General features: G+C 56.3%; 1 protein-coding gene across 3 annotated transcripts; it reads left to right on the plus strand.

The window, feature by feature from the left end:
* The first annotated feature begins 3,236 nt into the window (after positions 1 to 3,236).
* Positions 3,237 to 27,888, plus strand: Celsr2 (cadherin EGF LAG seven-pass G-type receptor 2). 3 transcript variants are annotated; one of them, XM_021157751.3, is made up of 34 exons: positions 3,237 to 6,546; positions 11,429 to 12,076; positions 14,270 to 14,492; positions 14,844 to 14,959; positions 15,144 to 15,232; positions 15,477 to 15,634; positions 15,964 to 16,127; positions 16,248 to 16,373; positions 16,713 to 16,879; positions 17,126 to 17,413; positions 17,494 to 17,668; positions 17,881 to 18,022; positions 18,177 to 18,297; positions 18,727 to 18,910; positions 19,075 to 19,176; positions 19,775 to 19,869; positions 20,079 to 20,288; positions 20,810 to 20,993; positions 21,124 to 21,252; positions 21,344 to 21,524; positions 21,641 to 21,808; positions 21,908 to 22,034; positions 22,122 to 22,322; positions 22,640 to 22,814; positions 23,086 to 23,198; positions 23,352 to 23,431; positions 23,517 to 23,643; positions 23,745 to 23,867; positions 24,428 to 24,555; positions 24,744 to 24,832; positions 24,936 to 25,118; positions 25,258 to 25,428; positions 25,523 to 25,757; positions 26,110 to 27,888. In XM_021157751.3, the coding sequence occupies exons 1-34, from the start codon at positions 3,237 to 3,239 to the stop codon at positions 26,135 to 26,137; spliced, it is 8,760 nt and encodes a 2,919-aa protein (XP_021013410.1). In that variant the 3' UTR covers positions 26,138 to 27,888. The 3 variants fall into 3 exon arrangements, with proteins under 3 accessions (XP_021013410.1, XP_021013412.1, XP_029331120.1); XM_021157753.3 differs by having other exon boundaries at positions 26,256 to 27,888; XM_029475260.2 differs by lacking the exon at positions 24,936 to 25,118.
* The last annotated feature ends 9 nt before the right edge of the window (positions 27,889 to 27,897 follow it).

The following is a 27,897-nucleotide window of genomic DNA, read 5'->3' on the forward strand; positions in this document are numbered from 1 at the left end:
CAGCAGGTGAAAGTGTTCTCTGTGTAAGCCTGACAGTCCCTGAGACCCTCAGTGGAAGAAAAGCAACATTTCCCCAAAGATGCATTTAGCTATGGCACACCACCTTTAATCCTTGGGAGGCAGAGGGACTACCCTGGTTTATAGAGCAAGTTCAGGCTAGTCAAGGCTATACAGTGAGACTCTGCCAAAAAGGAGAGAGAGAGAGAGAGAGAGAGAGAGAGAGAGAAAGAGAGAGAGAGAAATTAAAAGACATCTCATACATGTAATAAGACAACAAATTAGTAAGAAATTTAAAAAACATTGCAGGTATAGTAATAAAAGAAATTGATTAATTTTGAGACAGGATCTCACTATGTAGCCTTGGATGGCCTTAAACCACAGAAATCCACCTGCCTCTTCCTCTCAATTGAGTGCTGTGATTAAAGGTGTATGCTACTATGCCCACTTAAAATTTTTTTGTATGTGTAAGGGGTATTTTGCCTACATGTATATTTGTGCTCTGAGTCTATGCAGGCCAAGAGAGGGCACTGGATCCCTCTCCAGCCCCTAAAAATTCTACTAAATAGTCCATCCCACCCACTCAACCCAGGACTAGAGAATTAACCTAGAACCTTGTATAGCTAGGCAAACACTGAGCTATATCCTATGCAGCTTCAATCTGTAGTGAAGGTGACCTTGAATTCCTGATCCACTAGCCTGTGCTTTCCAAATGCTGGGCTATAGTCCCAGCTTTTCCACCAGATCTGGTGTGTGTGTGTGTGTTGTGTGTGTACATGTGTGTGTGTGCATGAGTGTGCGTGCATGTGTCTATGTGTGTGCATGTATGCGTGCACATGCATGTCTCATGCACCCTTAGGATCCTCCTGTCTCTGCTTCCCTAACGTTGATGTAACAGATGTACACTCCTATGCCCAGGCTTTTAATTAATAATTACTTTTGAGTTTATAGTATAATTATATCATCTCTCCGGAGCTTTTCTTTCCTCTCTCCAAACCTTCCTATATACCTCTCCTTGCCCTCTTTCTTTCTTTTTTTTTTAAAAGATTTATTTATTTATTATATGTAAGTACACTGTAGTTGTCTTCAGACACTCCAGAAGAGGGAGTCAGATCTCATTACGGATGGTTGTGAGCCACCATGTGGTTGCTGGGTTTTGAACTCCAGACCTTTGGAAGAGCAGTCGGGTGCTCTTACCCACTGAGCCATCTCACCAGCCCTGTCCTTGCCCTCTTTCAAATTCATCACCTCTTTTTTCATTGCTGTTATATTCATATATGTATAGACATTTCTAAATAAAACCTGCTCCATCTGTAGAGTGTTACTTGAATGTATTTTCCAGGACTGACCATTGGTACAGGATAACAAATCAGCTCGCTCTTCCTTGGGGAAAGCCTGTTCTCCCACTCAGAATCCCCGAATCGCCTGTAGTTCTTGGACAGGGCTGAGGCCTCCTGGTCTGTCTCCTGTCTACTTTGGTTCATGTTTGGGCAGTCATGTTGGTGAGCCTGTGCCCAGCTTTCTAATGTGGGTGCTGGGAGTCCAGACTCAGCTCTTCATTCTTGCATGGTGGGGTCTCTCTACCCACTGAGCTATCTCCTCAGACCATATCATCACCTCCCTCGAGACTTCTGAAAATCCATTACTTTATTCAAGTCCCTCACTCTAGGAAAGGTGGCACATAGCTGGCATGTGAGAGTGGCCTCCTCTCTCATACACTCTGACATCCCTCGTTGCTCAGGTTACCAGAGGAGGAAGCCCCTGGCTTGCCCAGCCTCACTCTTCCTGCTTCTTTGGTCCCAACTTCTTGTGTGAACTCCACTTATGGGAAGATTCATCAGTTCTTCATACCCCTTCCAGAAGGTTCTGGGGTGGCATTCCATGAAGGGCTCAGTAGTCCTGTGCAATGGACAGGGCCATTTGCTAGTTACAAAGCCTCGGGTAGGAGAAGGACAGAGGTTGGACATTGATCTGGAAGGGAGGAGGGATAAAGAAAAAGGAACAGGTCCTAAGGTCCAGGAAGCTTGGGCCCTCTGGAACCAACTCACTCCGGCCCTAGGAATCTGGTATTTTAGTGCTCTTGCTGCTTTGGACATTCTGGTTCACTTCCCCTGCCCTGCCATGTGGTACCCAAGATGTATCCCAAATGAGCTTAGGGGTCCTTTTGTCCAAGATATCCAAGTGAGAGCACGACTTCTGGTATCTGGGGGAGACTGTAGTGTCGAGCAAAGTCGTCTTTACTTCTGACCCGGGACCTGTAGGATGGGACAGCAATGAGGGCTTTCAGGGATGGTAAGACTGGAAAGTTGCTTGCCTCTGTGTGTGTGTGTGTGTGTGTGTGTGTGTGTGTGTGTGTGTGTGTGTGTATCCACCCACCTCCCGCCCCCTGGTCACCTCCTGCAGACATTCAGACTATTTTGAAAGAGCGCTAGCCATTGAATTTTACAAGAGTATCAATTCCCTGTGTGGTTTCTGATTGTTCATTCCTCTTTAAGCTGTAGAAGGAATCCAGAAATGGGAAGGAGCAAGTCTGATGTGCTGGGAAGAAAAATTCTACCAGAGGCGGGAATCTTACTTAGAGCCGCCATGCAGAAGAGGGCGCTGGGTGGGGCCCACCTCCTCCGGCGCGTTGGGCGTCGCCGCTTTAAGACCGCGGCGGCGCGAGCAGGTCTATGGTAATGAGCCGCCGCCACCACCGCCGCTGCTCTGCAGAGCTCGCCCGCCCGCCCGGGAGGCGAGGGAACGCGGGTCTGGGCCCGGGACCGCGGCGACCGGTAGCTGCCGCGGCGGGGACGCAGGGCGCGAGCGGGTGGCGCAGGGCCATCGTTGGCAGCCGGGCCCGGGCCGGAGCGTGCGGCTCCGCAGACGCAGGTGGGCGACCTTACGCGGGCGGAGGGGACATTCTGGGGCTCGGGACCCGGGGACCGGGCAGAGCCAGAGATCCTCGCGGCCCGCGGGCGCAGGTAGAGAACGCTCAGAGCGCAGGTGGAAGCGCAGCGTGAACCCGCAGTGGTCGCGGCGACTCGGGAGCGGGCCCGGCTTCGAGAGTGGTGGGAGCCCGGCGCATCGTGGGCTAAGAGCGCGGCCCCGCCGAGCCATCTGGGTGCAGGCCCAGTGGGACGTACAGGTGGCCCCCGGGGACCGGCGCCCCGGCCCGGGCATGAGGCGCGGCGGGGCCCGCAGGAGCCGGAGGAAGAGCCGCCGCGGCTGTTGACCCGGCTGGCCGGGAACAGGGAGAGATGCGGAGCCGGGCTGCCAGCGCCCCCCTCCCAACGCCGCTGCTGCCGCTGCTACTGCTGTTGCTGCTGCTGCCACCGTCGCCACTACTGGGAGATCAAGTGGGGCCCTGTCGTTCTCTGGGGTCCGGGGGACGCAGCTCCTCTGGGGCCTGCGCCCCCGTGGGCTGGCTCTGCCCAGCCTCTGCTTCGAACCTCTGGCTCTACACCAGCCGCTGCAGAGAATCGGGCATTGAGCTGACCGGCCACCTGGTGCCCCACCACGATGGCCTGAGGGTTTGGTGTCCAGAATCAGGGGCTCATATCCCTCTTCCACCATCCTCTGAAGGCTGCCCCTGGAGCTGTCGTCTCCTGGGTATCGGAGGACACCTTTCTCCACAAGGCACGCTGACCCTGCCTGAAGAGCACCCTTGCTTAAAGGCCCCACGGCTCAGATGCCAGTCTTGCAAGCTGGCACAGGCCCCAGGGCTCAGGGCTGGGGAAGGCTCACCAGAGGAATCTCTGGGTGGGCGCAGGAAAAGGAATGTGAATACAGCTCCCCAGTTCCAGCCTCCCAGCTACCAGGCCACAGTGCCTGAGAACCAGCCTGCTGGTACCTCTGTTGCATCCTTAAGAGCCATTGATCCAGATGAGGGTGAGGCGGGTCGACTTGAGTACACCATGGATGCCCTCTTTGATAGCCGCTCCAATCATTTCTTCTCCTTGGACCCAATCACCGGTGCTGTCACCACAGCTGAGGAGCTGGATCGGGAGACCAAGAGCACCCACGTCTTCAGGGTCACTGCACAGGATCACGGTATGCCCCGACGGAGTGCCTTGGCCACGCTTACCATCTTGGTGACAGACACCAACGATCACGACCCTGTTTTTGAGCAGCAAGAGTACAAGGAGAGCCTCAGGGAGAACCTGGAGGTTGGCTATGAGGTGCTTACAGTCAGGGCCACCGACGGCGACGCCCCTCCCAATGCCAACATTCTGTACCGCCTGCTGGAGGGGGCCGGAGGCAGCCCCTCAGACGCCTTTGAGATTGATCCTCGCTCGGGGGTGATCCGAACCCGCGGCCCCGTAGACCGGGAGGAAGTGGAATCCTACAAGTTAACAGTGGAGGCGAGTGACCAGGGCCGGGACCCAGGCCCTCGGAGTTCCACAGCCGTTGTTTTCCTGTCGGTGGAGGATGATAATGACAACGCCCCCCAGTTTAGCGAGAAGCGTTATGTGGTCCAGGTGCGGGAGGATGTGACCCCAGGAGCCCCAGTTCTCCGAGTCACCGCCTCCGATAGAGACAAGGGCAGCAATGCCCTAGTGCACTACAGCATCATGAGTGGCAATGCTCGGGGCCAATTCTATCTGGATGCTCAGACTGGAGCCCTGGATGTGGTAAGCCCGCTCGACTATGAGACAACCAAAGAGTATACGCTTCGGATCCGGGCTCAGGACGGTGGCCGTCCTCCACTCTCCAACGTCTCTGGCCTAGTAACAGTGCAAGTCCTAGACATCAACGATAACGCCCCCATCTTTGTCAGCACCCCTTTCCAGGCCACCGTCCTAGAGAGTGTCCCTTTAGGCTACCTTGTTCTGCACGTCCAGGCAATTGATGCTGACGCTGGTGATAACGCCCGCCTTGAGTATAGCCTGGCCGGGGTTGGGCACGACTTCCCCTTCACCATTAACAATGGCACAGGCTGGATCTCTGTGGCTGCAGAGTTGGATCGGGAAGAGGTTGATTTCTACAGCTTTGGTGTAGAGGCCCGGGACCATGGCACCCCAGCGCTCACGGCCTCAGCCAGTGTCAGTGTAACCATCTTGGACGTCAATGACAACAACCCAACCTTCACGCAGCCAGAGTACACCGTGCGGCTCAACGAGGATGCTGCCGTGGGCACCAGTGTGGTGACCGTGTCAGCCGTGGATCGAGACGCTCACAGTGTCATTACCTACCAGATCACCAGCGGCAACACCCGCAACCGCTTCTCTATCACCAGCCAAAGTGGTGGTGGACTGGTCTCCCTTGCCTTACCGCTGGACTACAAACTTGAGCGGCAGTATGTGCTGGCAGTGACTGCCTCGGATGGCACAAGGCAGGACACAGCTCAGATAGTAGTGAATGTCACCGATGCCAACACCCACCGTCCCGTCTTCCAGAGCTCCCACTATACAGTCAACGTTAATGAAGACCGGCCAGCAGGCACCACGGTGGTGCTGATCAGCGCCACGGATGAGGACACGGGGGAGAATGCCCGAATCACCTACTTTATGGAGGATAGCATCCCCCAGTTCCGAATTGACGCGGACACTGGGGCTGTCACCACCCAGGCTGAGCTGGACTACGAGGACCAGGTGTCTTATACCCTGGCCATCACCGCTCGGGACAATGGCATTCCCCAGAAGTCTGACACCACCTACCTGGAGATCCTGGTGAATGATGTGAACGACAACGCCCCCCAGTTCCTCAGAGATTCCTACCAGGGGAGTGTCTACGAGGACGTGCCGCCTTTCACCAGCGTCCTACAGATCTCAGCCACAGATCGAGACTCCGGTCTGAACGGCAGGGTTTTCTACACCTTCCAAGGAGGAGATGATGGGGACGGTGACTTTATTGTAGAGTCGACATCGGGCATTGTGCGCACACTGCGGAGGCTGGATCGTGAGAATGTGGCCCAGTACATCCTGCGGGCCTATGCGGTGGACAAGGGCATGCCACCAGCCCGCACACCCATGGAAGTGACAGTTACTGTCCTAGATGTGAATGACAACCCCCCTGTCTTTGAACAGGATGAGTTTGACGTATTTGTGGAAGAGAACAGCCCCATTGGGCTGGCCGTGGCCCGGGTCACAGCCACTGACCCAGATGAGGGGACCAACGCACAGATCATGTACCAGATTGTGGAGGGCAATATCCCTGAGGTCTTTCAGTTGGATATCTTCTCTGGCGAGCTAACTGCCCTGGTAGATTTGGACTATGAGGACCGGCCTGAATATGTCCTGGTCATCCAGGCTACGTCTGCTCCCTTGGTGAGCAGGGCTACTGTCCATGTCCGCCTCCTTGACCGCAATGATAACCCGCCCGTGCTGGGCAACTTTGAGATTCTCTTCAACAACTATGTCACCAACCGCTCCAGCAGCTTCCCCGGTGGTGCCATAGGCCGTGTGCCTGCCCACGACCCCGATATCTCAGACAGCCTGACGTACAGCTTTGAGCGAGGAAATGAACTCAGCCTGGTCCTGCTCAATGCCTCCACCGGTGAGCTGAGACTGAGCCGGGCACTGGACAACAACCGGCCCCTGGAAGCCATCATGAGTGTGCTGGTGTCAGGTAAGGGAGATGCCCAGTGATGTTGGGGTGGGGATAGTGCTTCAGGGAGGTCTGGGCAGCCACCGGAGGTGGGGTGCCATCCAGGAGGAGCTGGTGACCCAACCCTCTACCCTGTGGACAGCTCAGAGGCTGAGAGATTGGGAACCTGGCCTGAGAAAAAAGCCCAGGACTTCTGGCAGCTGGCGCAGGCCCTGCCTGCTGCCCCAGGCTGGGCTGGGCTGCTTTGGTTGGCTGCCCCCCTGCCTACCAGACTGTGACGTGGTGGGGGGAAGTGTTGTGAGACTGCCCTGACTATGGCTGCCAAGAATTGTGAAAAAAAAAAAAAAAAGGGCGCGTGGAAGCCTGGAAGGCCCAAGAGCTGGGGGAGGTGGAGGGAAGACCTTGGCGAGGAAGGGGCGAGGCAAGTTGGCTCCTCAGCACCCTGGTACCCTCATTAGGATGGTCCTGTGATCTCACAAGGCCTTAGGCAGGTCAGAGGGCTTTAGGGACACAGGATTCCACCAAGGGGGTCAGGACCCTGCCGCCCTCTTCTCTCCCCCTCTGGCTCTCAGTAGAGCTGCAGCAGAGACTGACTTGGACTTTGTCTGAGGCATTGCTTTTCCCTCCAGGCAGAAGGAGCCTGCCTGCCTTGGCTCCCCCTCCAGAGCTCCAGGCAGGAAGTAAAGCCAGAGCTCATTGTCTCTGTCCAAACAGACCTCACTGTCCTGAGTTCTTGGTTGGGGTCTGGCTTGGTGGGAGGGCAGCAATGAAGTCAGGGCAGATGGACCTTTTGGGCCCCTAGACTTCCTGTGGCTTTTTCTTGGGGTGCTAGGCCTTCCCTGCTGACCATGGTGGCCCGGTCTCGGGAAAATAGACATGGGGATCAGAGTGCACTGCGACTTCTGAGCTTTAAGACTCCAGGGCCCTGACTTGGTGGAGAGAAAACAGACTTGTAGGGGTGTGGGAGCCTGGCCAGAACCCAGCCTGGGCATTCCTGCTGCTTGGTCAAGCGCTCAGCCTGTAGACTCCGCAGACAGCAGGACTTGGGGAAGGCAAGCAGGACTCGGTGACAGTATATTCTGTCCTTTCTGTCAGCTCTGGGGATGAGAAGCAAGGCGGGAGCGAGGCAGACTGGGTCACCAAGTCCTTTCTGGGAGTTGGGACTTGGAGTGAGGGGCGGGCGCGGGGGGGGGTGTTAATGATTTTTCCAGGGGCAAGGCCTGGCAGCCCCCTCCAGGCCCCCTTTGCACATCAGGGAAGGGAAGATAGCCTTACCCCCCCCCCTTCCTGCTCACACTTCTTACTGGACAGATACTTCCTGGTCCCACCCCTCAGGTCCCACCCTGCAAGGACCAGGGAGAAGGAGCTCTCCAAGCTATGGGTCAGGCTGTAAACCACCTGAAGCTTCCAGTTTTCCTCCAGGAGAAGGAAGCCAGGAGTACCCTCACCTGAGCCTGGCACTAGAGGCAGAAGAAAGGCCTCTCCCTCCTGCCCTCCATCCACAGCCTTCAGTAGTGAATCTGGCTAGATACCTAGGGACCGACCATGTGGAGGACAGCTCTGCTTAGCCTCTGCTGCCTCACCAGGGCACACGGCCCCAAACACAACGCTCTAGGCTAGAGGGAAGGCTGGGGCTGCAGCTAGGACACACTGTGGCTGCCTTTCTGCCCTTGTCCCCCTCCCCCATCAGCCCTGACCCTTAGAGTCAGTCACCAAGGCAACCCCAAAGTTCAGGAGGCTGGGTGAGGGGGACTGTCGCCCACTGTCCCTTTGTCTTCCTTCTCTGGTTCTTTGTCTCCTCCTTCCCTCCCACCCTGCCCATGGGGACCCTCCTGCACTGCCTGTCTGTCACCTTCTCTCCAGCTTCTGTGTCTCTCTCCTTCTCCCACGTTTCCTCCTCTGCTGGCTCTTTTCCTGGGTCTTTGTCTTCCCCTGTTGGTCTCTGTGTTTAGATCCTGTCTTCTCTTCTTCCCTCTGGCTGCAGCTGCCCCAGCCTGGGCTGGATGGGTCCTGCAGCCCAAATGGCCCCGGCTGCTGCCTTCTTCAGACACACAGGAGAACCTGCCCAAGGCCTGCTCACCTCCCAGACAGCAGACCCTCTGCCAGAAGAGGGAAGGCTGGGAGGCTGGCTCTGGCATCTTCTCGGGTGCAGCTGACTGAGGCCTAGACCGAGGTGGTATTTCCTGGGTCAGAGCCTACCCCAGCTCTCTCTTCTGTCTAAAACAAGTCAGGCAATGTACTGGCCACTCCTATTCCAACCTGCCTTTGCACCAAAGGAGTGACCCAGAGCAAGGCACGGGGGAAGGACAAAGAGGAAGGAGAGAGAGCAATGGGTTGGTTGCTGGGATGGGGACATTAGCAGAGGGGCAGGTGGCCACAGATGGTGGGCCAGATGGGAAGCAAGAGACATGCTGAGTGAGGGGCACAGACGGGCCTGGGTTGGTGGACAACAACATGCAGGAGTGCTGCTTCCCAAAACCAGGGGATGGCAAAGATTCTCTTGCTTGTTGGTCCAGGAGCACTGTTTGTAGAGCCCTGTGTTGTTACTTTCTGTCTGGAGGGAACATCATATCCAGAAAACACTGGGCTGTGACATCAGCTCCTGAACCCTGCTTCTGAAAGCAGTCAGATGGTGACCCATGGGCAGGCTAGAGGGCTCGGAGGACCATGACCTGCTGTCTTGGTACCCTGGGCAAAGCAGGAGGAACAAAGGTGACCACAGCAGTGAGGCCACAGGGCAGGTCAGCAGTGGGCCCAGGGCATCGCTGAGATGGGTGCCTGCCTTCAGTATGCTCAAGGTAGCAGCCACTCGAAGTGTGACATGTACAGAGTAGGGTCCCATATCTCCATCTCTCTTTTCTGCCTCAGTGACACTGGCTCCCATCCTATCCCATTTGGACGTCATATTTTGCATCTGGTTGGAGAGTTTGCTCTGTGTGTGTGTGTGTGTTTTCCTTTTGGGTTTTCAAGATAAGGTTTTTCTATGTAGCTCCGGCTGGCTGTCCTAGAACTTGGCTCTGTAGACCAAGCTGCCCTTGAACTCAGAGATCCTCCCGCCTCTGCCTCCTGAGCACTAGTATTAAAGACGAGTATAACCATCGCCTAGCTTGCTGCCATGTTTTCAAGATACTTTTATGTACAAGGGATTCCCATGAGCATCTTAGTTTTTACTGAACACTCATTACGTGTAAGGCGCTGTATTGACTAGGAACACCCTCTATGGCCTTCCAAGCCATTTCCCTTTCTCTGCCTTCCAGAATTCATTTTTAATCTAAGCACAGTCCATTGCCGTGTGTATGCAACATTCAGGTGTGCATGACACTTCTGAGCATAGCATGTGTGGGTGGAGTGAGACACCATTGAATGTGTTAGCACTTAGCTGTTTATAAGTGAGTTGGCTGCCGGGGGGAGGGAGGGTATGGCAGGCAGACCTTTGGGTACAACTTGGTGAGCCAAGTGAGTGATGAATAACAAGAGGCCCTAGTGCCAGAGGAGAGACCAGCCCAGTGGAGCTCAGGGTGAAAGCTGCCCACGTTCCCCACCCCCGCCTACCCTTTCTCCAGCTTGGAGCAGTGTGTGTCGCTACCACTGGCTGAGGTGGCTCAGCTGGACTTCTTGGGGTGGGGACCCCAGGCTACCCAGAGTTGTGTGGGTACAGGGCTCTGTGTAAGAGGTGTTGCCATGGGCTAGCAGGCTTGCACAGAAGCACTTGTGGAGCTGAGTGCGAGGGGAACCTGGCACCTCTGACCAGATTCACCTTCCATACAACCTGCTACAGCATGCTGAGAGGCAGGGTCACAGTGGGACTGAGAAGTACAGGGTAAGGGGAGGCAGCCTCTCATGGTACTCTGCGCCCTCTAGAAAAACAAGCAAAGAAAAAAGCACAGTGGTGGAGCAAAGAAACCCAAGGACTGGTCTCAGGGGGCAGGGTGTATACTGAGTGGGGTGACAGGCAGAGATGCTGGAAGGCGGTTCATGCGTCATGCCAAGGAGTACCGAGAAAACACACAAAGAACAGTTTTGAAAACCTCCTTTCCTTAAGCTCATATGAGGTAACCCCCTCAAGGAGAGACTTGTCCACAGGTGATTCATCCCATTGGCCGCCTTTATGCCGGCTAGAAAAAGGTTTTCTTGAGTACCTTGCAGGATATGGGCTGGATTTTAGCCTGCTTGCACCTTCTAGTTCTGATGCTTCCTCTTCCTGGTGCTCCCTCCTCCCGTGCTCCCTTCTCCTGGTGCTCTCTCCTCTTGGCCCTCTCTCCTCCTGGTGCTCCCTCCTCCTGATGCTTCTTCCTCCCATGCTCCCTCCTCCCGTGCTCCCTTCTCCTGGTGCTCTCTCCTCCTGGTGCTCCCTCCTCCTGATACTTCTTCCTCCCGTGCTCCCTTCTCCTGGCCCTCTCTCCTCCTGGTGCTCACTCTTCTGATTACTTCTTCTTCATCTTCTTAGTGCTCCCTCCTCCTGGTGCTCTCTCCTCCTGGCCCTCCTACTTCTCATCACTTCTTTTTCTTGGTGCTCCCCACTTTTTTTTTTTTTTTTTGTAGCCCTGCGTAGCCCTGGCTGTCCTGGAACTCACTCTGTAGACCAGGCTGACCTCGAACTCAGAAATCCACCTGCCTCTGCCTCCCAAGTGCTGGGATTAAAGGCGTGGGCCACCACTGCCCGGTGGTGCTCCCCACTTCTAATGTTCTCTCCTTATGGTGCTCCCTCTTCTCAGTACTTTTTTCTGATGGTGTTCCCTCCTCCTGATACTCCCTCCTCCTTGCTCCTTTTTCTTGACTCCTCCCCTGACTATCACATAAGCCTACTCCCTCCTTTGCTCTAAGTCAGGGTCTTGTGGCTTGGCACATCTGCTTCTGCCTGCCTCCCCCAGGGCTGTTGTTGATCTGTGTTGCTTCTCTTCAGATGGTGTCCACAGTGTGACAGCCCAGTGCTCTCTACGTGTCACCATCATCACGGACGAGATGCTCACACACAGCATCACGCTGCGCTTGGAAGACATGTCTCCAGAACGCTTTCTCTCACCACTTCTGGGACTCTTCATTCAGGCCGTGGCAGCCACGTTGGCCACACCCCCGGATCACGTGGTGGTCTTCAATGTGCAAAGGGATACTGATGCCCCAGGCGGCCATATCCTCAACGTAAGCCTATCGGTGGGCCAGCCTCCAGGACCCGGGGGTGGGCCACCCTTTCTGCCTTCAGAGGATCTCCAGGAGCGCCTGTACCTCAACCGCAGCCTGCTCACCGCCATCTCAGCGCAGCGCGTGCTCCCCTTCGACGACAACATTTGCCTGCGGGAGCCCTGCGAGAATTACATGCGCTGTGTGTCTGTGCTGCGGTTCGACTCCTCTGCGCCCTTCATCGCCTCCTCTTCGGTGCTCTTCCGGCCCATCCACCCTGTCGGGGGTCTGCGCTGTCGCTGCCCACCAGGCTTCACAGGCGACTACTGCGAGACCGAGGTGGACCTCTGTTACTCAAGACCTTGTGGACCCCATGGGCGCTGCCGCAGCCGAGAGGGCGGCTATACCTGCCTCTGTCAGGACGGCTACACGGGTGAGCCTAGGGCAAGGGACAATGGGGGCGGCCCTGCAGGGCTGACGCTCTGGGCCAAGCACCAATCAAGCTAATAATGGGGCTGCCTCGTTCCTTCTGAGCATATAACCTATAGAGGCGCATCAGCCGTTCTTAGATCCTATTGCTGTTTGGCAACCGCCTGCTTGGTAAGTCAGAATGAGGAGCCTTGTGTTCACTGTGCAAGCCCACACACCCACGCTGGCACATGCCGCCTGCACACAGACCCACTAAGACTGTGTAATTGAGGTCAGTCCAGCACCTGGCTTCGTGTTCCAGCTTTCCCACTAATAGCTGTGTGAAAATGAGCGAGCTACTTAGCTTCTCTTCCTTGTATTTAAGATGGAGATAACCAATTTATGTAGGTCAAAAGTTGCTTGGGAGGATTCATGTCAGTAATTTGACAGGAAGAGAAAGCTGGCTTGTGTGGTGAGAGTTGGCTTTTGTTTGAGGAAGTCCTGGGATGAGGTGACTTGATCCACTTCGAGGTGTTTCTGGCCGCGGACCAGGTCTTCATAACGCTGAGTGAATCCCTTCATTAACCTGGAGCCAGACTTTCCCCACCCAGGAACAGGAGGAAGGCACGGAAAAGCAGGGCTTTGGCGTCATGGGAGTTCCAGGACGCTGGACCTGTGTAACCCTGAGCAGCAAGGCTCCATTTCTGCCTCCCTATTGGTCTGTGGCTGCAGGTCTCTTCACACCCTGCCCCACCCTACTGGCTCCCTTGCTCCTTTTCCTTCCCAGACTCCCAGGCTTCATGTCTTCCAGCACCAGGCGCACTGGCTCTGCCAGTAGCGTAGGCAGGCTCGGTGCCTCCTGCTGCATCCTTCTGCTCAGAACTTGCCAGACTTGACTCTTCTGTGCTGCTGCTGGGGGCAGGGAGGGGGGGTGCTGGGGGAAGGGAGGAGAGGGGAGGGTGGGACTGAGAGAGGGGAAGGGAGTCTTTGTCCAGGAGGATGGGGAAGGGGGCTCCCGAGTAGGCGAACAACAGTTTCCATGGAAACAAGAGCCAGTCACTAGGCACAGGGAACAGAGAACCTATCTCTAGAATCAGAATTGGGAGGGAGAGAAGGGAGTGGCTTTCCCCATCTGATATCTGAGTTTTCAGTCCCCTGCTTCCTCGGCTGTCCTCCGGCTTAGGCCCCCACCCTCTCAGCCTTGTTTGGGTGCAGAGGGATCCTCAGTTCTGTTCTTGGGGGAGCCCAGGCTTGCTTCACGCCATCCACCCCAACCTGTAACTCAAATAGACATGGAAACCTGGTCACATCTCTAGGGAAGAAAACTAATCTCTGACCCGACAGGAACAAAAGCATCCGTGGGAAGCGGGGAATGGGAGAGTGGGGGCTGGCACAGCCCTTTGCTGTCCTCTAGATCCTTTCTGGCTTGGCATTTGCCTCTGCAGGGGCCAGGGCCTGGGGACCAAGGTTGTGGACAGGTGCGGGGAAGGGCTGAAAAACTTTGAGGAGCTTGCAACAGAGCATCTGTGGAGCTGCAGAGAGAATAGCGTGGTGGGCCAGTAAGAGGATCTGGTGTGTCATTGATTTCAGAGGAGAAAGTCACCAAGAGGAAGTAAGAACGCATGGGAGAATCTTGAGGATGGGTAGAGGTCTCAGGAGATGTCACCAGGGACGTGTTAAACTTCTCACCACCAGGCATGGTGGCACACGCCTTTAATCCCAGCACTCGGGAGGCAGAGGCAGGCAGATTTCTGAGTTCAAGGCCAGCCTGGTCTACAGAGTAAGTTACAGGACAGCCAGGGCTACACAGAGAAACCCTGTCTTGAAAAACACAAACAAACAAACAAACAAACAAACAAAAAACTTCTCACCACTGGATTACCCAAGAGAGACTGTTTAAAACAAGAAAGGTTAATTTTGTCTTGCAAGCTCTGCCGTGCCATTTCAGTTCTGGTGGCCGGTCCCACGCTATAAGAAAAGAACATCAGGGTGGCAAAGCTGCTCACCCAGATGACAAGGGTCCTGGGACAACATATAGCCCTTTATGGCACACTCCAGTGACTGGCTTCCTACACTCCTCCCGATGTTTCCAATACCTCCTAACAGAGTTCTCTCAACCAGAACCAAGCCTTTATTATAGGCGCTGGGAGAGGGAGGGGCACCTCACGCTCAGTTGCCTTCTCCTCGGGGCCTCACCCTGCCTGTCTTTCCTCCCCAGGCGAGCACTGTGAAGCGAGTACCCGCTCAGGCCGTTGTACTCCAGGTGTCTGCAAGAACGGGGGTACCTGTGTCAACCTGTTGGTGGGAGGTTTCAAATGTGACTGCCCCTCCGGGGACTTTGAGAAACCCTTCTGCCAGGTGACCACACGCAGCTTCCCTGCCCGCTCCTTCATCACCTTCCGTGGCCTGCGCCAGCGCTTCCACTTCACCCTGGCCCTCTCGTGAGTGTGACGAGGTCCCGGGGTTGCAGGGCACATGCAAGAGTGTGGAGTACCTCCTGGTCTAGTAGATGGGGTAGCAGCTCAGTGAACGCACTGGGAGCAGCTGTTGACAGAACTACCTGTCTGCTGAGCCAGCAGGCTGCCCTCACCATCAGGGTCTGGCTGGCACTCTTCCCCGACCCTTCAGGATGAGGAGTCAGAAGGCCAGGGTCCTCGTTTGGGCTCATTATCTGTGTTCTGACTCCATAGCCTTAGCCAAAGCGCCAGTTTTGCTATTGCTTAGATGTCTGGGGTACTAGTACACAGGTGGGTACCCCATTCCTTGCCCCCATGACCAACCCCCCTATATAGGTTTGCTACTAAGGAGCGTAACGGGCTACTGCTGTACAATGGGCGCTTCAATGAGAAGCATGACTTTGTGGCTCTGGAGGTGATCCAGGAACAGGTGCAGCTCACCTTCTCTGCAGGTGAGCCCAGCGCCTCATGTCCTTGCCCGTCTCCTAAGAGCTCATGCCTCTGACCCTCTGACCTCAAGCCACGCGCCTTCCCTCCCAGTCAAACCCTGACCTGGCCTCCATCCCTAGACATGCCCGCTGCTCTGCCACTCCCGACTCTCTTCCTGTGACCCAGCTAACCCTGTCCTTTCTCTAGGGGAATCGACCACCACCGTGTCTCCGTTCGTGCCGGGAGGGGTCAGTGATGGCCAGTGGCACACAGTGCAGCTGAAGTACTATAACAAGGTGGGTCTGGCTGAGGGACGGAGGAGTTAGAGGGTCCTGGTCTTGGTGCATGCGTTTTTCCAGCCTCGGTTGGTATTGTGAGTGGTGGGGGAGGCTGCTCACAGCTCTTGTGCCTGGGAGGGGGTGGGGATGTGCTGTGCAGGGCACCTCCATCCCTCTGGGCGGTCCTCGACTGTGGGTGGGTGTGTATGGAGAGGTGCAGCCCTATGCCGGGTGGTCTACTGCCTCCCTTCTCTGTCCACAGCCACTGTTGGGTCAGACAGGGCTTCCCCAAGGTCCATCTGAGCAGAAGGTAGCCGTGGTGTCTGTGGATGGCTGTGACACAGGGGTGGCTCTGCGCTTTGGAGCTATGCTGGGCAACTACTCCTGTGCTGCCCAGGGCACCCAAGGAGGCAGCAAGAAGTAAGCGGGGAAGGTGGGGGCAGGACCTAGGGAGAGGGTAGTGCAGGCCAAAGGGATGGGGCTCCAGAGCGGGAGCCAGTCAGATGCGCCCCTTCCTGACACTGGCAATGTTGGAGAGTTAGAGTCAGGTCGTGGCGGACTGTGAGGGAAGGGTATAGGCTGAGAGTACATTTGTCTATACTGCAGTGCCTCTACTTCCTGGGCATTGTTCTAAAAGGGCTCCTTAGCCTTGGTCCAAGTGCTCCTTTTCTTGGGCCTAGTGACAGGGTACGGGGTAAGAGAAGAGCCATAAACTTAAACCCCTGTGTCTTCACGCTTTCGTCCCCTAGGTCTCTGGACCTGACAGGGCCCTTGTTGCTGGGTGGGGTGCCGGATCTGCCCGAGAGCTTCCCCGTCCGAATGCGGCACTTTGTGGGCTGCATGAAGAACCTCCAGGTGGATAGCCGGCACATCGACATGGCCGACTTCATTGCCAACAATGGCACTGTGCCTGGTATGAGGACCCGGGGGTAGGGGCAAGGCTGGGAGCCAACTGCTGTGACCTGGACATACCAGCCTGTGTGGTCTTCCAGCCACTGCTGTTGGTCCCTGAGTCCCTTTCTCTTCCTTCCAGGCTGCCCCACCAAGAAGATCGTGTGCGACAGCAGCATTTGCCACAACGGTGGCACCTGTGTGAACCAGTGGGATGCGTTCAGCTGCGAGTGTCCACTAGGCTTCGGGGGCAAGAGCTGCACCCAGGGTAGGAGTGGCACCTGCCACAGGTTGGGGCCTGGGTTGTCTGGGATCACGGGCAGGGCTTGGGGCAGGCTCTGGGCAGGGTTCTGTGAGCTGGGCTGTGGGTGGAAAAGCGTGTCTGGGCAGAGTAAGGAGAAGCTAGGCAGGAGACAAAGGGCCTAGTCAGAGGCAGGCAGGCCCTGGGCACAATGTAGGGCGGGCCCGGGACAGGTATATGCTCTGGAGGGCGGGGCACTGAGAGGATTGGGTGTGAGGGGAGGCAAGGGTCCGACTCTCACAGAGCCGCCACGCTTCGGACTCCACTGCTCTGCCCTTGAGTCACTTTTCATTTTTGCCTTCCCAGAAATGGCCAACCCCCAGCGTTTCCTGGGCAGCAGCCTTGTGGCCTGGCATGGCCTCTCTCTGCCCATCTCTCAGCCCTGGCACCTCAGCCTCATGTTCCGCACACGCCAGGCAGATGGCGTCCTGCTGCAGGCCGTCACCAGGGGGCGCAGCACCATCACCCTGCAGGTGATGCAGGGCACGTGGGAGTGTGGCAAGCCCCGGCTTGGCTAGCATTGTAGGAGCCTTCAGGGGGTTGGACCCAGGTGGCTGGGCAGGGTTTGGCAGAAGCGAAGAGCTGGCTGGGCCCATTCCGTGGGTCAGTGCTGCCACCTACTGGGCTTAAGGGAAATAAGCAGCCTCCTCTGCCCTCAACCAGACAGATTGGAAGAGCCCATTGAGGTGGTCTGCTGATTTTTTCCCCCTCTTGTACAGCTTCGGGCAGGCCACGTAGTGCTAAGTGTGGAGGGCACAGGGCTCCAGGCGTCATCTCTACGTCTGGAGCCAGGCCGAGCCAATGATGGTGACTGGCATCATGCGCAGCTGGCACTGGGAGCCAGCGGGGGCCCTGGCCATGCCATTCTGTCCTTTGACTATGGGCAACAGAAGGCAGAGGGTAATCTGGGCCCTCGGCTGCATGGGCTGCACCTGAGCAATATTACAGTCGGGGGCGTTCCTGGGCCAGCCAGCGGAGTGGCCCGTGGCTTCCGGGGCTGTTTGCAGGTGAGTCTCCGCCCCTGACCTCCCGTTCCTACCTGGAGCCCTGCTCCACTGAAGGCTAATGCCAGCTCTTATCCCTCCAGGGCGTGAGGGTAAGCGAGACACCTGAGGGTATCAGCAGTCTAGATCCCAGCCGCGGGGAGAGCATCAATGTGGAGCCAGGCTGTAGCTGGCCAGATCCCTGTGATTCGAATCCATGCCCTACCAACAGCTACTGCAGCAATGACTGGGACAGCTATTCTTGTAGCTGTAATCTAGGTATGCTGAGGATGTGGGGGGAACGGGGCCAGTGCCACGGGTCACACTCCATCTCTAATATGTGGCCAGTCACTTCTTCTCTGAGCCGTCATCTCCTACAGGGTTATGGCTGCCTGGCGCAATGCTCAGAGTGGAAGTAGATAAGAGGAGATGGACAGAAGAGAATGCCAGTAGAGGGTGGGCCCTGAACCTTTCTGGTCCTTCTTGTCCAGGTTACTATGGTGACAACTGTACAAATGTGTGTGACCTGAACCCATGCGAACACCAGTCCGTGTGTACCCGAAAACCCAATGCACCCCACGGCTACATCTGCGAGTGTTTACCAAATTACCTTGGGCCATATTGTGAGACCAGGTAGGTGGGTCAGGGCTTATCTCTGCTGTCACTCTGAGCCCTGAGAGTCCGGCTGAGCTGCAGCCGAGGCTGAAAGGACCACCTGTGGTTGAACCAAGTGGAAGGAGATGTAGTGGCAGAGGGGGCTCATGCCTGTCTGGGTGTCTTTCTGCAGGATTGACCAACCTTGCCCCCGTGGCTGGTGGGGACACCCCACATGTGGTCCATGCAACTGTGATGTCAGCAAAGGCTTTGACCCAGATTGCAACAAGACAAGCGGCGAGTGCCACTGCAAGGTGAGAGTCCCGAGTGAGCCCCCACTGTGGCACCCTACCCTGTAGCTTCTAGCCCGCCGGGGAAAACAGAGGAGAAGAGGATCTGGGCCTTCCTCCAGAGAGCAGAGGGCCCCGTGCCTTTGCCATATCAGGCATGGCAAGTGGTCATTTGCCCTTATAGCTAGATGCAGGGGGATCCAGGACCAGTATTGAGGCAGGGATCCCTGGACTAGCTCTACGGGCTGGCTGGCTTCAGCCTATTCTGAATGCTTGGTTTCTCATTGATGAGTTCAACTCCAGGTCATTACCGGCTCTTGAGAATGTTAAGTCACATTCCCACGAGGACCCAGGGTAGGGGAAGACTCTCTCTAGGGAGGCCGCAGCTTGAAGCTCCACCAGCATCCAGGAACGACATCTCGACCCAGTGACCCCCCACGTCTTCCCTCCTAGGAGAATCACTACCGGCCCCCCGGCAGCCCCACTTGTCTCTTGTGTGACTGTTACCCCACTGGTTCTTTGTCCCGAGTCTGTGACCCTGAGGACGGCCAGTGTCCATGCAAGCCTGGAGTCATTGGGCGTCAGTGTGACCGCTGTGACAACCCTTTTGCTGAGGTCACCACCAATGGCTGTGAAGGTAGGACTCTTGGGGCAGGTAGGCTCCCTCCTCGCCGTATGCTAAGAGCTTATATTGCAGAGGCTAGAAATTGAGGCTGGTCATGGGTCAGTCGGGGACGTGGAAGGAAGGTTTTGGGGCCTGAATGGAACTGCTTATAGGTGACCATGTGCTCTTCTCCATAGTGAATTACGACAGCTGCCCACGGGCCATAGAGGCTGGGATCTGGTGGCCCCGCACGCGGTTCGGGCTACCTGCTGCTGCCCCCTGCCCCAAAGGCTCCTTTGGTAGGTCTTAGAGGACTACAATAAGATATTGAACCCTTGACCTTTACTGTCAGAGGAGTGAAGACAGCAACCCCCAGCGTGTAGCTCCTGGGGCCCCACTTTCTGGTTTCTAGCTCGCAGAGAGTCAATGTGTCACCTTCCTTCACTCACTTACCCTTCAACCTAGGCTGAGCGAACGTGCCTGTATCCAACCCAAACAGAACTGTTGAAAGTCCTGCATGTTCTGGGAATGGGGTTGGGCACTAAACTCAAAGGCGGATTGCATGAGGCTCCTGTCTTCAGCTAACTCTACCTTGTACTGGAGTTACACCACATTAAAGGGAGGCAGTCCTGAGGAGTGTGGAGTGCCGGGTCCTATCCCAAGAGATCCCAATTAGTGATGTACAGGATTCACGGCTAAGGGGCAAGGCAGGAGCTGGAGGGACAGGCGTGGTGGCTGAGGTTACAGACCTCTGTCCCATTGGACTGGTTTTGCTCAGATGTTTCGGCCGGCTCTGGGCTTCTGAACACCCACATTCTTACACATTCTTTTGGGCTGCTTGTACCTGGCCGGCTTCCTGTCTCCCTAAGTCCTGCCTTCTTGGCGTCTTCCCTCCAGGGACTGCTGTGCGCCACTGTGATGAGCACAGGGGTTGGCTCCCCCCAAACCTCTTCAACTGCACATCAGTCACCTTCTCAGAGCTAAAGGGCTTCGTAAGTTGACCCCGTGTCTTCTCCTCTTGTTCACACCCTTGTCTTTGGAAGTAGAGCTCCTGACTCCTGGTTCCTGTTTACCTGAGAGGACTCCTACCTGCAGAGGCCGCCTCTTCCCCCCCACCTACCTTTTGAAGCCCTTTTACTCCCGAGCCCCTCCGGTCATCTCCATCCTGTCTGACCCTCTGCAATTCTGGTCCTCCATGCAGGCTGAGCGGCTGCAGAGGAACGAATCAGGCCTGGACTCAGGACGCTCCCAGAGGCTAGCCCTGCTCCTGCGCAATGCCACCCAGCACACCTCTGGCTACTTCGGCAGTGATGTCAAGGTGGCCTACCAGCTGGCCACACGGCTCCTGGCTCATGAGAGTGCCCAGCGGGGCTTTGGGCTATCCGCCACACAGGATGTACACTTCACGGAGGTGGGGCTTGAAGTAGGCCTGGTGGGGGCCAGTGAGACAGCCTGTTCCTGGAGATCTTGGGGGAGGGAGATACTCCCCTACCGGGAGGAGCCCCATCCCTGGCACGAAGCCTCCATGCCAGCTTGTAAGCCATCGTGCAGCACAGTTGATGAAGAGTACTTCCGCCTACCATTATCAGCATCCTAGTACCTAGCAGAGGCACTTGTACTGAGGTGTGCGCTGACCTAAAGCAGAGCCCTGCCTATTATACCAAGAGCTCAGTCTTTTCAGGGAACCAGAGAGGCACGCAACAGAAGGAGGCATGCGAGGACACACTGGGTCCTCTGATTAAAGTGTGGAGGAAGGGTTAGAGGCGGGTACCCGTGTTGGAAGTGGACAGTATGATGCACAAGGCTTCCCAGGAGAGACTGTGGGGACTGCTGAGGGAAGGACACCGAGGGCGGGTCTGGGGCAGGCACAGGCTGGGACTTGGTATGAGGTTGACCACAAGCATATGCTACTGTGACCATGCCTGTCCCCAGAATCTGCTGAGGGTGGGCAGCGCCCTCCTGGATGCAGCCAACAAGAGGCACTGGGAACTGATCCAGCAGACAGAGGGTGGCACCGCCTGGCTGCTCCAGCACTATGAGGCTTACGCCAGCGCCCTTGCCCAGAATATGAGGCACACCTACCTAAGCCCCTTCACCATCGTCACACCCAACATTGGTGAGGTGGTGCTGGGCTGGGGTGGGGGTGGGGGGTTGTGGAGAGAGCCCTGCCCCTTTTTCAAAGGGCCGCTGTGCTTAGGGCCCGCCTGTCTCACTTGGTGAGTGACTGTGGCCGTGTTCCTTTCTAGTCATCTCTGTAGTGCGCCTGGATAAGGGGAACTTTGCTGGGACCAAGCTGCCCCGTTATGAGGCATTACGTGGGGAGCGCCCCCCAGATCTTGAGACCACAGTCATTTTGCCAGAATCTGTCTTCAGAGGTCAGCGGGGAACACGGATGTGGTAACGGCTTGGAGTGGGACGTCCATGCAGTGGGCAGGGCCAGCTGAGCATAGCAGCATTTACTTCCAGAGATGCCCTCCATGGTGAGGTCTGCAGGACCCGGCGAAGCCCAGGAGATGGAGGAGCTGGCCCGGCGGCAGCGGAGGCACCCAGAACTGAGTCAGGGAGAGGCAGTGGCCAGTGTCATCATCTACCACACGCTGGCTGGACTGCTGCCCCACAACTATGACCCTGATAAGCGTAGCCTGAGGTAAGCAGCTAGGACGAGACCTGGGAAGTTAGGGTTAGCAAGGGAACAGGAAACAGCTCCCAGTGATAAGGGTGTCTGGTGGCCACTTTGGTGACCATGTGCCTTCCTGTCATCAGAGTCCCCAAGCGCCCAGTCATCAACACCCCTGTGGTGAGCATCAGCGTTCACGATGATGAGGAACTCCTGCCTCGGGCTCTGGACAAGCCAGTCACCGTGCAGTTCCGGCTGCTGGAGACCGAGGAGCGGACCAAGCCCATCTGTGTCTTCTGGAACCATTCGATCCTGTGAGCCTGTACCACTCTTACCTCCATGACTTTGGACCAAGAGTCCCGGCTCCTGGCTGCCCACCCTTCTCCCTCCCTGACTCCGTCTTCCTCCCGCAGGGTCAGTGGCACTGGTGGCTGGTCCGCCCGAGGCTGCGAAGTTGTCTTCCGTAACGAGAGCCACGTCAGCTGCCAGTGCAACCATATGACAAGCTTTGCTGTGCTTATGGATGTGTCACGACGAGAGGTTGGACCCCGCAGGGGTAGCTCAGAGCGATGGGTGGGAAACAAATCCAGGGGCCAGGTGCCTGACGCCCTGCCACTCATCCCTCAGAACGGTGAGATCTTGCCACTGAAGACCCTGACATACGTGGCCCTTGGAGTCACCTTAGCTGCCCTGATGCTCACCTTCCTCTTCCTCACCCTCCTCCGTGCCCTCCGCTCCAACCAGCACGGCATCCGACGCAACCTCACAGCTGCCTTGGGCCTGGCCCAGCTGGTCTTTCTCCTGGGCATCAACCAGGCTGACCTCCCTGTAAGATTCTTCCTCTCTCAGAGACCCTCCCAACTTCCAGCCCCACCAAGGCTCCTGGTGTCGCCCCTGTGGCCCTCTCCCATCCCTGCTCCCATGGCAGTGAGCAGATAAAGGGCCCATCCCAGCACCTGGCCCACAGTATGCTCTTCTCTAGTTCTCTCATAATGTTCCAGCGTCCCAGATGTTCTTTCTTATATAGCCTGGGCTTCCTCCGAGGCAGCGCACACTACCAGGCTTCCCCACTGCCTCCCTCCTTCCCCTGGGTGCCCTCCCCGTATTAGCCGCCTTGGCTCCTGACTCTGTGTCCTGGCCCCCAGTTTGCCTGTACAGTCATCGCTATCCTGCTGCATTTCCTGTACCTCTGCACCTTCTCCTGGGCTCTGCTGGAGGCCTTACACCTGTACCGCGCGCTCACAGAGGTGCGCGACGTCAATGCCAGTCCCATGCGTTTCTACTACATGCTGGGCTGGGGCGTCCCCGCTTTCATCACAGGTATCCTGCCTCCTTTTCTGGCCTAGAGATCCCCTGTCCCTAGGCCCTAGCTCCACCTTCATGCATGTACCCCAAACCCATAGTTCGAGTCCTAAGAATTCCTTCCCCCTATACTTGGACAACCTGGTATTGAGTGTCAGGGGCTGGGCTTCTCCTTGGAGAGAGGAGTGGACAGACCTTATGTGTTCCATGCCTGGTTCTATGAGCTTTGATGGCAGCATAATTGCCTCCATCCTGAGCACCCTGTCTTGCTACTGTATCTATGCTTCAGGTCTTGCTGTGGGCTTGGATCCAGAAGGCTATGGGAACCCTGACTTCTGCTGGCTCTCTGTCTATGATACCCTCATCTGGAGCTTTGCTGGACCAGTGGCCTTTGCTGTTTCGGTAAGTGCTTAGAAAGTGATGTGCAGTAAGCAAGATGAGGGGGTCCTACAGATCCCCTTTAGGAAGAGCCAAGGCTTCTGGAGCCCCCAGGGCAAGGCAGAAAGTAAAGTGTCTCTGTTCTCTGGTCCTCTCACATCCCTCTCCACTGCCCAGATGAGTGTCTTCCTGTACATCCTGTCGGCCCGAGCCTCCTGTGCTGCCCAACGGCAGGGCTTCGAGAAGAAAGGGCCCGTGTGAGTACTGGCAGGTGGCCGGGCGTGGGGTGGGTGTTGGTGTGGAGGATGTCACAGCAGGACTCACATCTGCCCTGCCCTCCAGCTCGGGCCTGCGCTCCTCCTTCACGGTCCTCTTGCTGCTGAGTGCCACATGGCTGCTGGCACTGCTCTCTGTCAACAGCGACACTCTGCTCTTCCACTACCTCTTCGCTGCCTGCAATTGTGTCCAGGTACCTGCCCCCCCCCACACACACACCCCTACTGAGTGGATGCAAGCACGCCTGGGGGTGGGGTGCTGAGTGTGCCAACCGTGGCTGTCTCTGCCTGCCAGGGCCCCTTCATCTTCCTCTCCTACGTGGTGCTCAGCAAGGAGGTCCGGAAAGCACTCAAGTTTGCCTGCAGCCGGAAGCCCAGTCCCGACCCTGCCTTGACCACTAAGTCTACCCTGACCTCGGTGAGGGAGCCTGGGTCTGATGGAAGGGGAAGCAAGCCCGAGGAACCTGTTTGTTCTCTGTGCTTTTTTGACCTGGGCGTCCTTTTTCCCCATCTCCGCACACCTTCATGTTAGGAGGAGAGGGCAGAGTGGAATGTGTTCCCTTAGGAGGAAATGCTATCACTGGGTAAAAGAGATTTTGACTTGAGGGAGATGCAGGCAGAGATTGGTTGCCAGGTGGGACACCCTGTGCCAGAGAATTCCTCATGAATTTTGATAAATTTCCTGTCTCCTAGAATATTCTCAGGAGACAATTCCAAGTGCCTTTTTTTTTTTTTAAAAACCAGCAAGCCCTTATACAAGTCCAGGGCATTTGGAGTGTTCAATGCTACACAACTATGGTGTAGCTGTGCCCACTGCTAGGCCCTAGGGTGAAGGCAACACAGAAGGGGCCTTTCCACTTTAATCCCTGGGCATGTGGGAGGTAGGGTTTGGGGTAAGTTCCTGGGACCCTTTACTTTCTAGCCTGGGGCCACTCCCTCCTGCTCACTCACTCACTGACATGTCTGTCTCCGGCCTAGTCCTATAACTGCCCCAGCCCCTACGCAGACGGGAGGCTGTACCAGCCTTACGGAGATTCGGCTGGCTCGTTGCACAGTGCCAGCCGCTCGGGCAAGAGTCAGCCCAGCTACATCCCCTTCTTGCTGAGGTGAGTCCGAGAAACGGGAGAATTGGGAATGGGGGAAAGACCGTGAACGCTAGAACCAAGACCAGCCAGCTGCTAGGAGCTGAGCATCTCAGATGGTGGCCAGCACAGGTCGCAGCCTAGATTAGCAGCAGTAAGGGACACAAGGTAGGACCTGGGAATCCCTCTACAGCATAGTGTTGTCTTTTTAGGGAGGAGTCCACGCTGAACCCTGGCCAGGTTCCCCCTGGCCTAGGGGACCCAAGTGGCCTGTTCTTGGAAGGCCAAGCCCAACAACATGGTGAGGACAGAGGCCCTGGATGCCTAGCAGGGCAGGGGCCTGGCTTTTGCTGAGGGTGGGCCGGGGCAGGTGGGACAGTTGTGATCCCTCCCTGACCTCCCAGATCCCGACACGGACTCTGACAGTGACCTGTCCCTGGAAGATGACCAGAGTGGTTCCTATGCCTCCACCCACTCATCAGACAGCGAGGAAGAGGAGGAGGAGGCCGCCTTCCCTGGCGAGCAGGGCTGGGACAGCCTGCTGGGTCCTGGAGCTGAGAGACTGCCCCTTCACAGTACCCCCAAGGGTGGGCCAGCACCAGGGCTGCGGCCATTGGGGGGCAACAGAAGCCTAAGAGGCCAGGGCTTCTTGGAAAATAGCGCTGGGGTGGTGGCTATCCTAACTGTCTGCCCTCTCTGGGACTATCGGCTTCCTTTCTTTGACAGATGGGGGTCCAGGGTCTGGGAAGGTCCCTTGGCCGGGAGACTTTGGGACCACAACAAAGGAGAATAGTGGTAGTGGGCCCCTTGAAGAGCGGCCACGGGAGAATGGAGATGCCCTAACTCGGGAAGGGTCTCTGGGACCCCTTCCGGGCCCTTCTACCCAACCTCACAAAGGTGAGTGGAGTCTCTCCCATCAGCTCCACTCTCCTATTCTCTTGCCGGAGCTATTAGGACTTCCCATCTCATGATACCCACACCTTGTACCCAGGCATCCTCAAGAAGAAGTGTCTGCCCACCATCAGCGAAAAGAGCAGCCTTCTAAGGCTGCCCCTGGAGCAGGGCACAGGGTCTTCTCGGGGCTCCTCCATCAGTGAGGGCAGTCGTCACGGACCTCCTCCCCGCCCACCTCCTCGCCAGTCTCTGCAGGAACAGCTGAATGGGGTCATGCCTGTCGCCATGAGCATCAAGGCAGGCACGGTGGATGAGGACTCCTCTGGCTCTGAGTGAGTCGGGCAGGAGGGACGGGGGTGGGGTGGGGGAAACCTGCCTGAGGTCCTTGCTAACCCAAGCCACTGACCCACTGCTGCCTCTGAGCTTCACCAGGCTACTCTGCTTGGCAGTTGGGCTAAGCGGAGTCCAGCTCCCTTGTATGCCCAGACAACATGGTGCTCTGTTGGGGGTACACCAGACCCCCTGGGCTTTATGCACAATGCCTGTCCCCCATCTTGCGAGAGGGTGGGGGCTGGGGCTGCTTTTCTGTTTCTTTTTCTGGTGGAAGCTGCTCACTGTCCCTTCTGTTGCTCCAGCTAACCCTCTGTCTGCCTTCTCTGCCACTCTCCTCTCCTGCCTCTCCAGATTTCTCTTCTTTAACTTCCTGCATTAACCCTGGGCCGGTGTTCCTTCGTCCCCTTCCCCCGCTGCGCTCATGCCCCAATCCTGTCTTCTGCTTTATCCTGCCCCTGCTCCCTACCACCCACCTGCCTGCCTGCCTGCCGAAGCAGCAGCGACGAACCGTCCATCTGAGGAGCCTGGGCCTCGGGCCCAGAAGGCCAGCTAGTGCCAAGTCCCTCCCCCCACCTCCCCCCAACTGCACTTTGGACCCTCGGGAGGGCCAACATCTCCAAGACAAAGTTTTTCAGAAAAAAAAAAAAAAAGAGGAAAAAAGAATTTAAAAAAAGGATCTCCACTCTTCATGACTTCAGGGATTAATTTTGTTTTTATACGCTGGAAGTGGACTCCCCTTTCCCCTTCCCAAAGAGGACAGGACCACCCAGGACGCGTCCCAGCCTCTCTTCAGTTTCATCTCCTGTGCCTCTGGGAGGAGAGGGACTCTTAGGGGGCCTGCCCCTCATTTGCCATCACCAAAAGGAAAGGACAAAGCCACGTGCACCAGGGGCAGGAGCCCCTGCAAGGCTGCACCGGACAGACGGACAGACAGGCCTCAGTTGGTGAGGAGTCAGGACAAAAAAAAAAAACAAAACAAAACAAAAAAAAAACAAAGGCACTTTCCACCCGCCAGTTCCACCTCTCCCAGGAACTGACAAGCCCTGTCCGGCCAGGGGCAGAAGGACTCATGGCCCGTGGACCCCCCAAATGCTGCATGAACCGTTTTTTAAGGGGAAGCCTGTTGCCCCCATGATGGGGAAGGACTACCCCAGCCCCTCTCCTTTTCCTGGACTCTGGCCATGTGCTACAGCCCAGATGTTTGCTCAGTTTGCTGACCCCAAAGTGCTTCATTTCTCCTGCCCACCCTTGCAGGGAGGGCCAGTCACTCTTCCATTGCTTCTTTGCTGTGTGGGCGGCCCCAGGAGGAAGGGCAAGCACAGAGCTGGCATGGTGGCCCTGAGGGCCCCCAGCACAGGTGCCAGGTCTGGGTTCTGCTGTCCACTCACCCCCTCCCCGCCAAATCAGACAAATGCCATTATTTTGTCTGACCTGCTGTGGCCTCTGAGACATGTTCTATTTTTAACCCCTTCCTGGAATTGGCTCTCTTCTTCAAAGAACCAGGTCCTTGGTCCCCATTGTCCCCCTACTTGACCCCAGCTCCCTGTGAAGAGAGAGTTAATATATTTTTTATTTATTTGGGGTTTTTTTTTGTGTGTGTGTTGGGATGGGTTTGTGTCTGGTCCCCAGGGGTCTCATGTGGCCATCGCAGGCTGGGTGAGTCCCTGGCAGCCCTGGACTTGGGGCCTACCATCCTTCCTCTCGCTCCATTTGCTCTCCTCGGGTTTTTGCAACCACCATTCATTTGAGTCCCCCTCTCCTCTGAGCATGTATTCCAGACTTGTCACTGACTTCCCTTCTAGAGCAGGTGTAGAATAAAGGCTCGAGGCAGGAAAGATGTTCCTGTCCCTCACTTGGAAGGCTGGCCTCTGGCTTTTCTGCCATGGATTCTCACCTGTCCTCTGCCCTCTTCCCCTCAGCAATTCCTGTAAAGGGTTAAAAATTTAACTGGATTTTTTTTTTTTTAACTACTGATGACTTGACTTAAAAAACAAATACAAAGATGCTGGATGCTAACTTGATACTAACCATCAGATTGTACAGTTTGATTGTCGCTGTAAATATGGTAGAGTTTTGTTTTTGTTTTGTTTTGTTTTCCCCCCATACTACTGAATAAACTAGTTCTGTGCAGGAGCCGTG

Source organism: Mus caroli, unplaced genomic scaffold, assembly GCF_978045245.1.
Source record: "Mus caroli unplaced genomic scaffold, Mus_caroli_1 scaffold_3, whole genome shotgun sequence".
Taxonomy (NCBI): Eukaryota; Metazoa; Chordata; class Mammalia; order Rodentia; family Muridae; genus Mus; species Mus caroli.

What these genes read in the sequence shown, in the direction of transcription:
- Celsr2 (XM_021157751.3), top strand. Translation starts at nt 3,237, where the DNA reads ATGCGGAGCCGGGCTGCCAGCGCCCCCCTCCCAACGCCGCTGCTGCCG. An exon ending in AGCTGAAGTACTATAACAAG is followed by an intron (nt 15,233 to 15,476) that starts GTGGGTCTGGCT and finishes CTCTGTCCACAG; the next exon opens with CCACTGTTGGGTCAGACAGG. An exon ending in GCCAGAATCTGTCTTCAGAG is followed by an intron (nt 21,253 to 21,343) that starts GTCAGCGGGGAA and finishes ATTTACTTCCAG; the next exon opens with AGATGCCCTCCATGGTGAGG.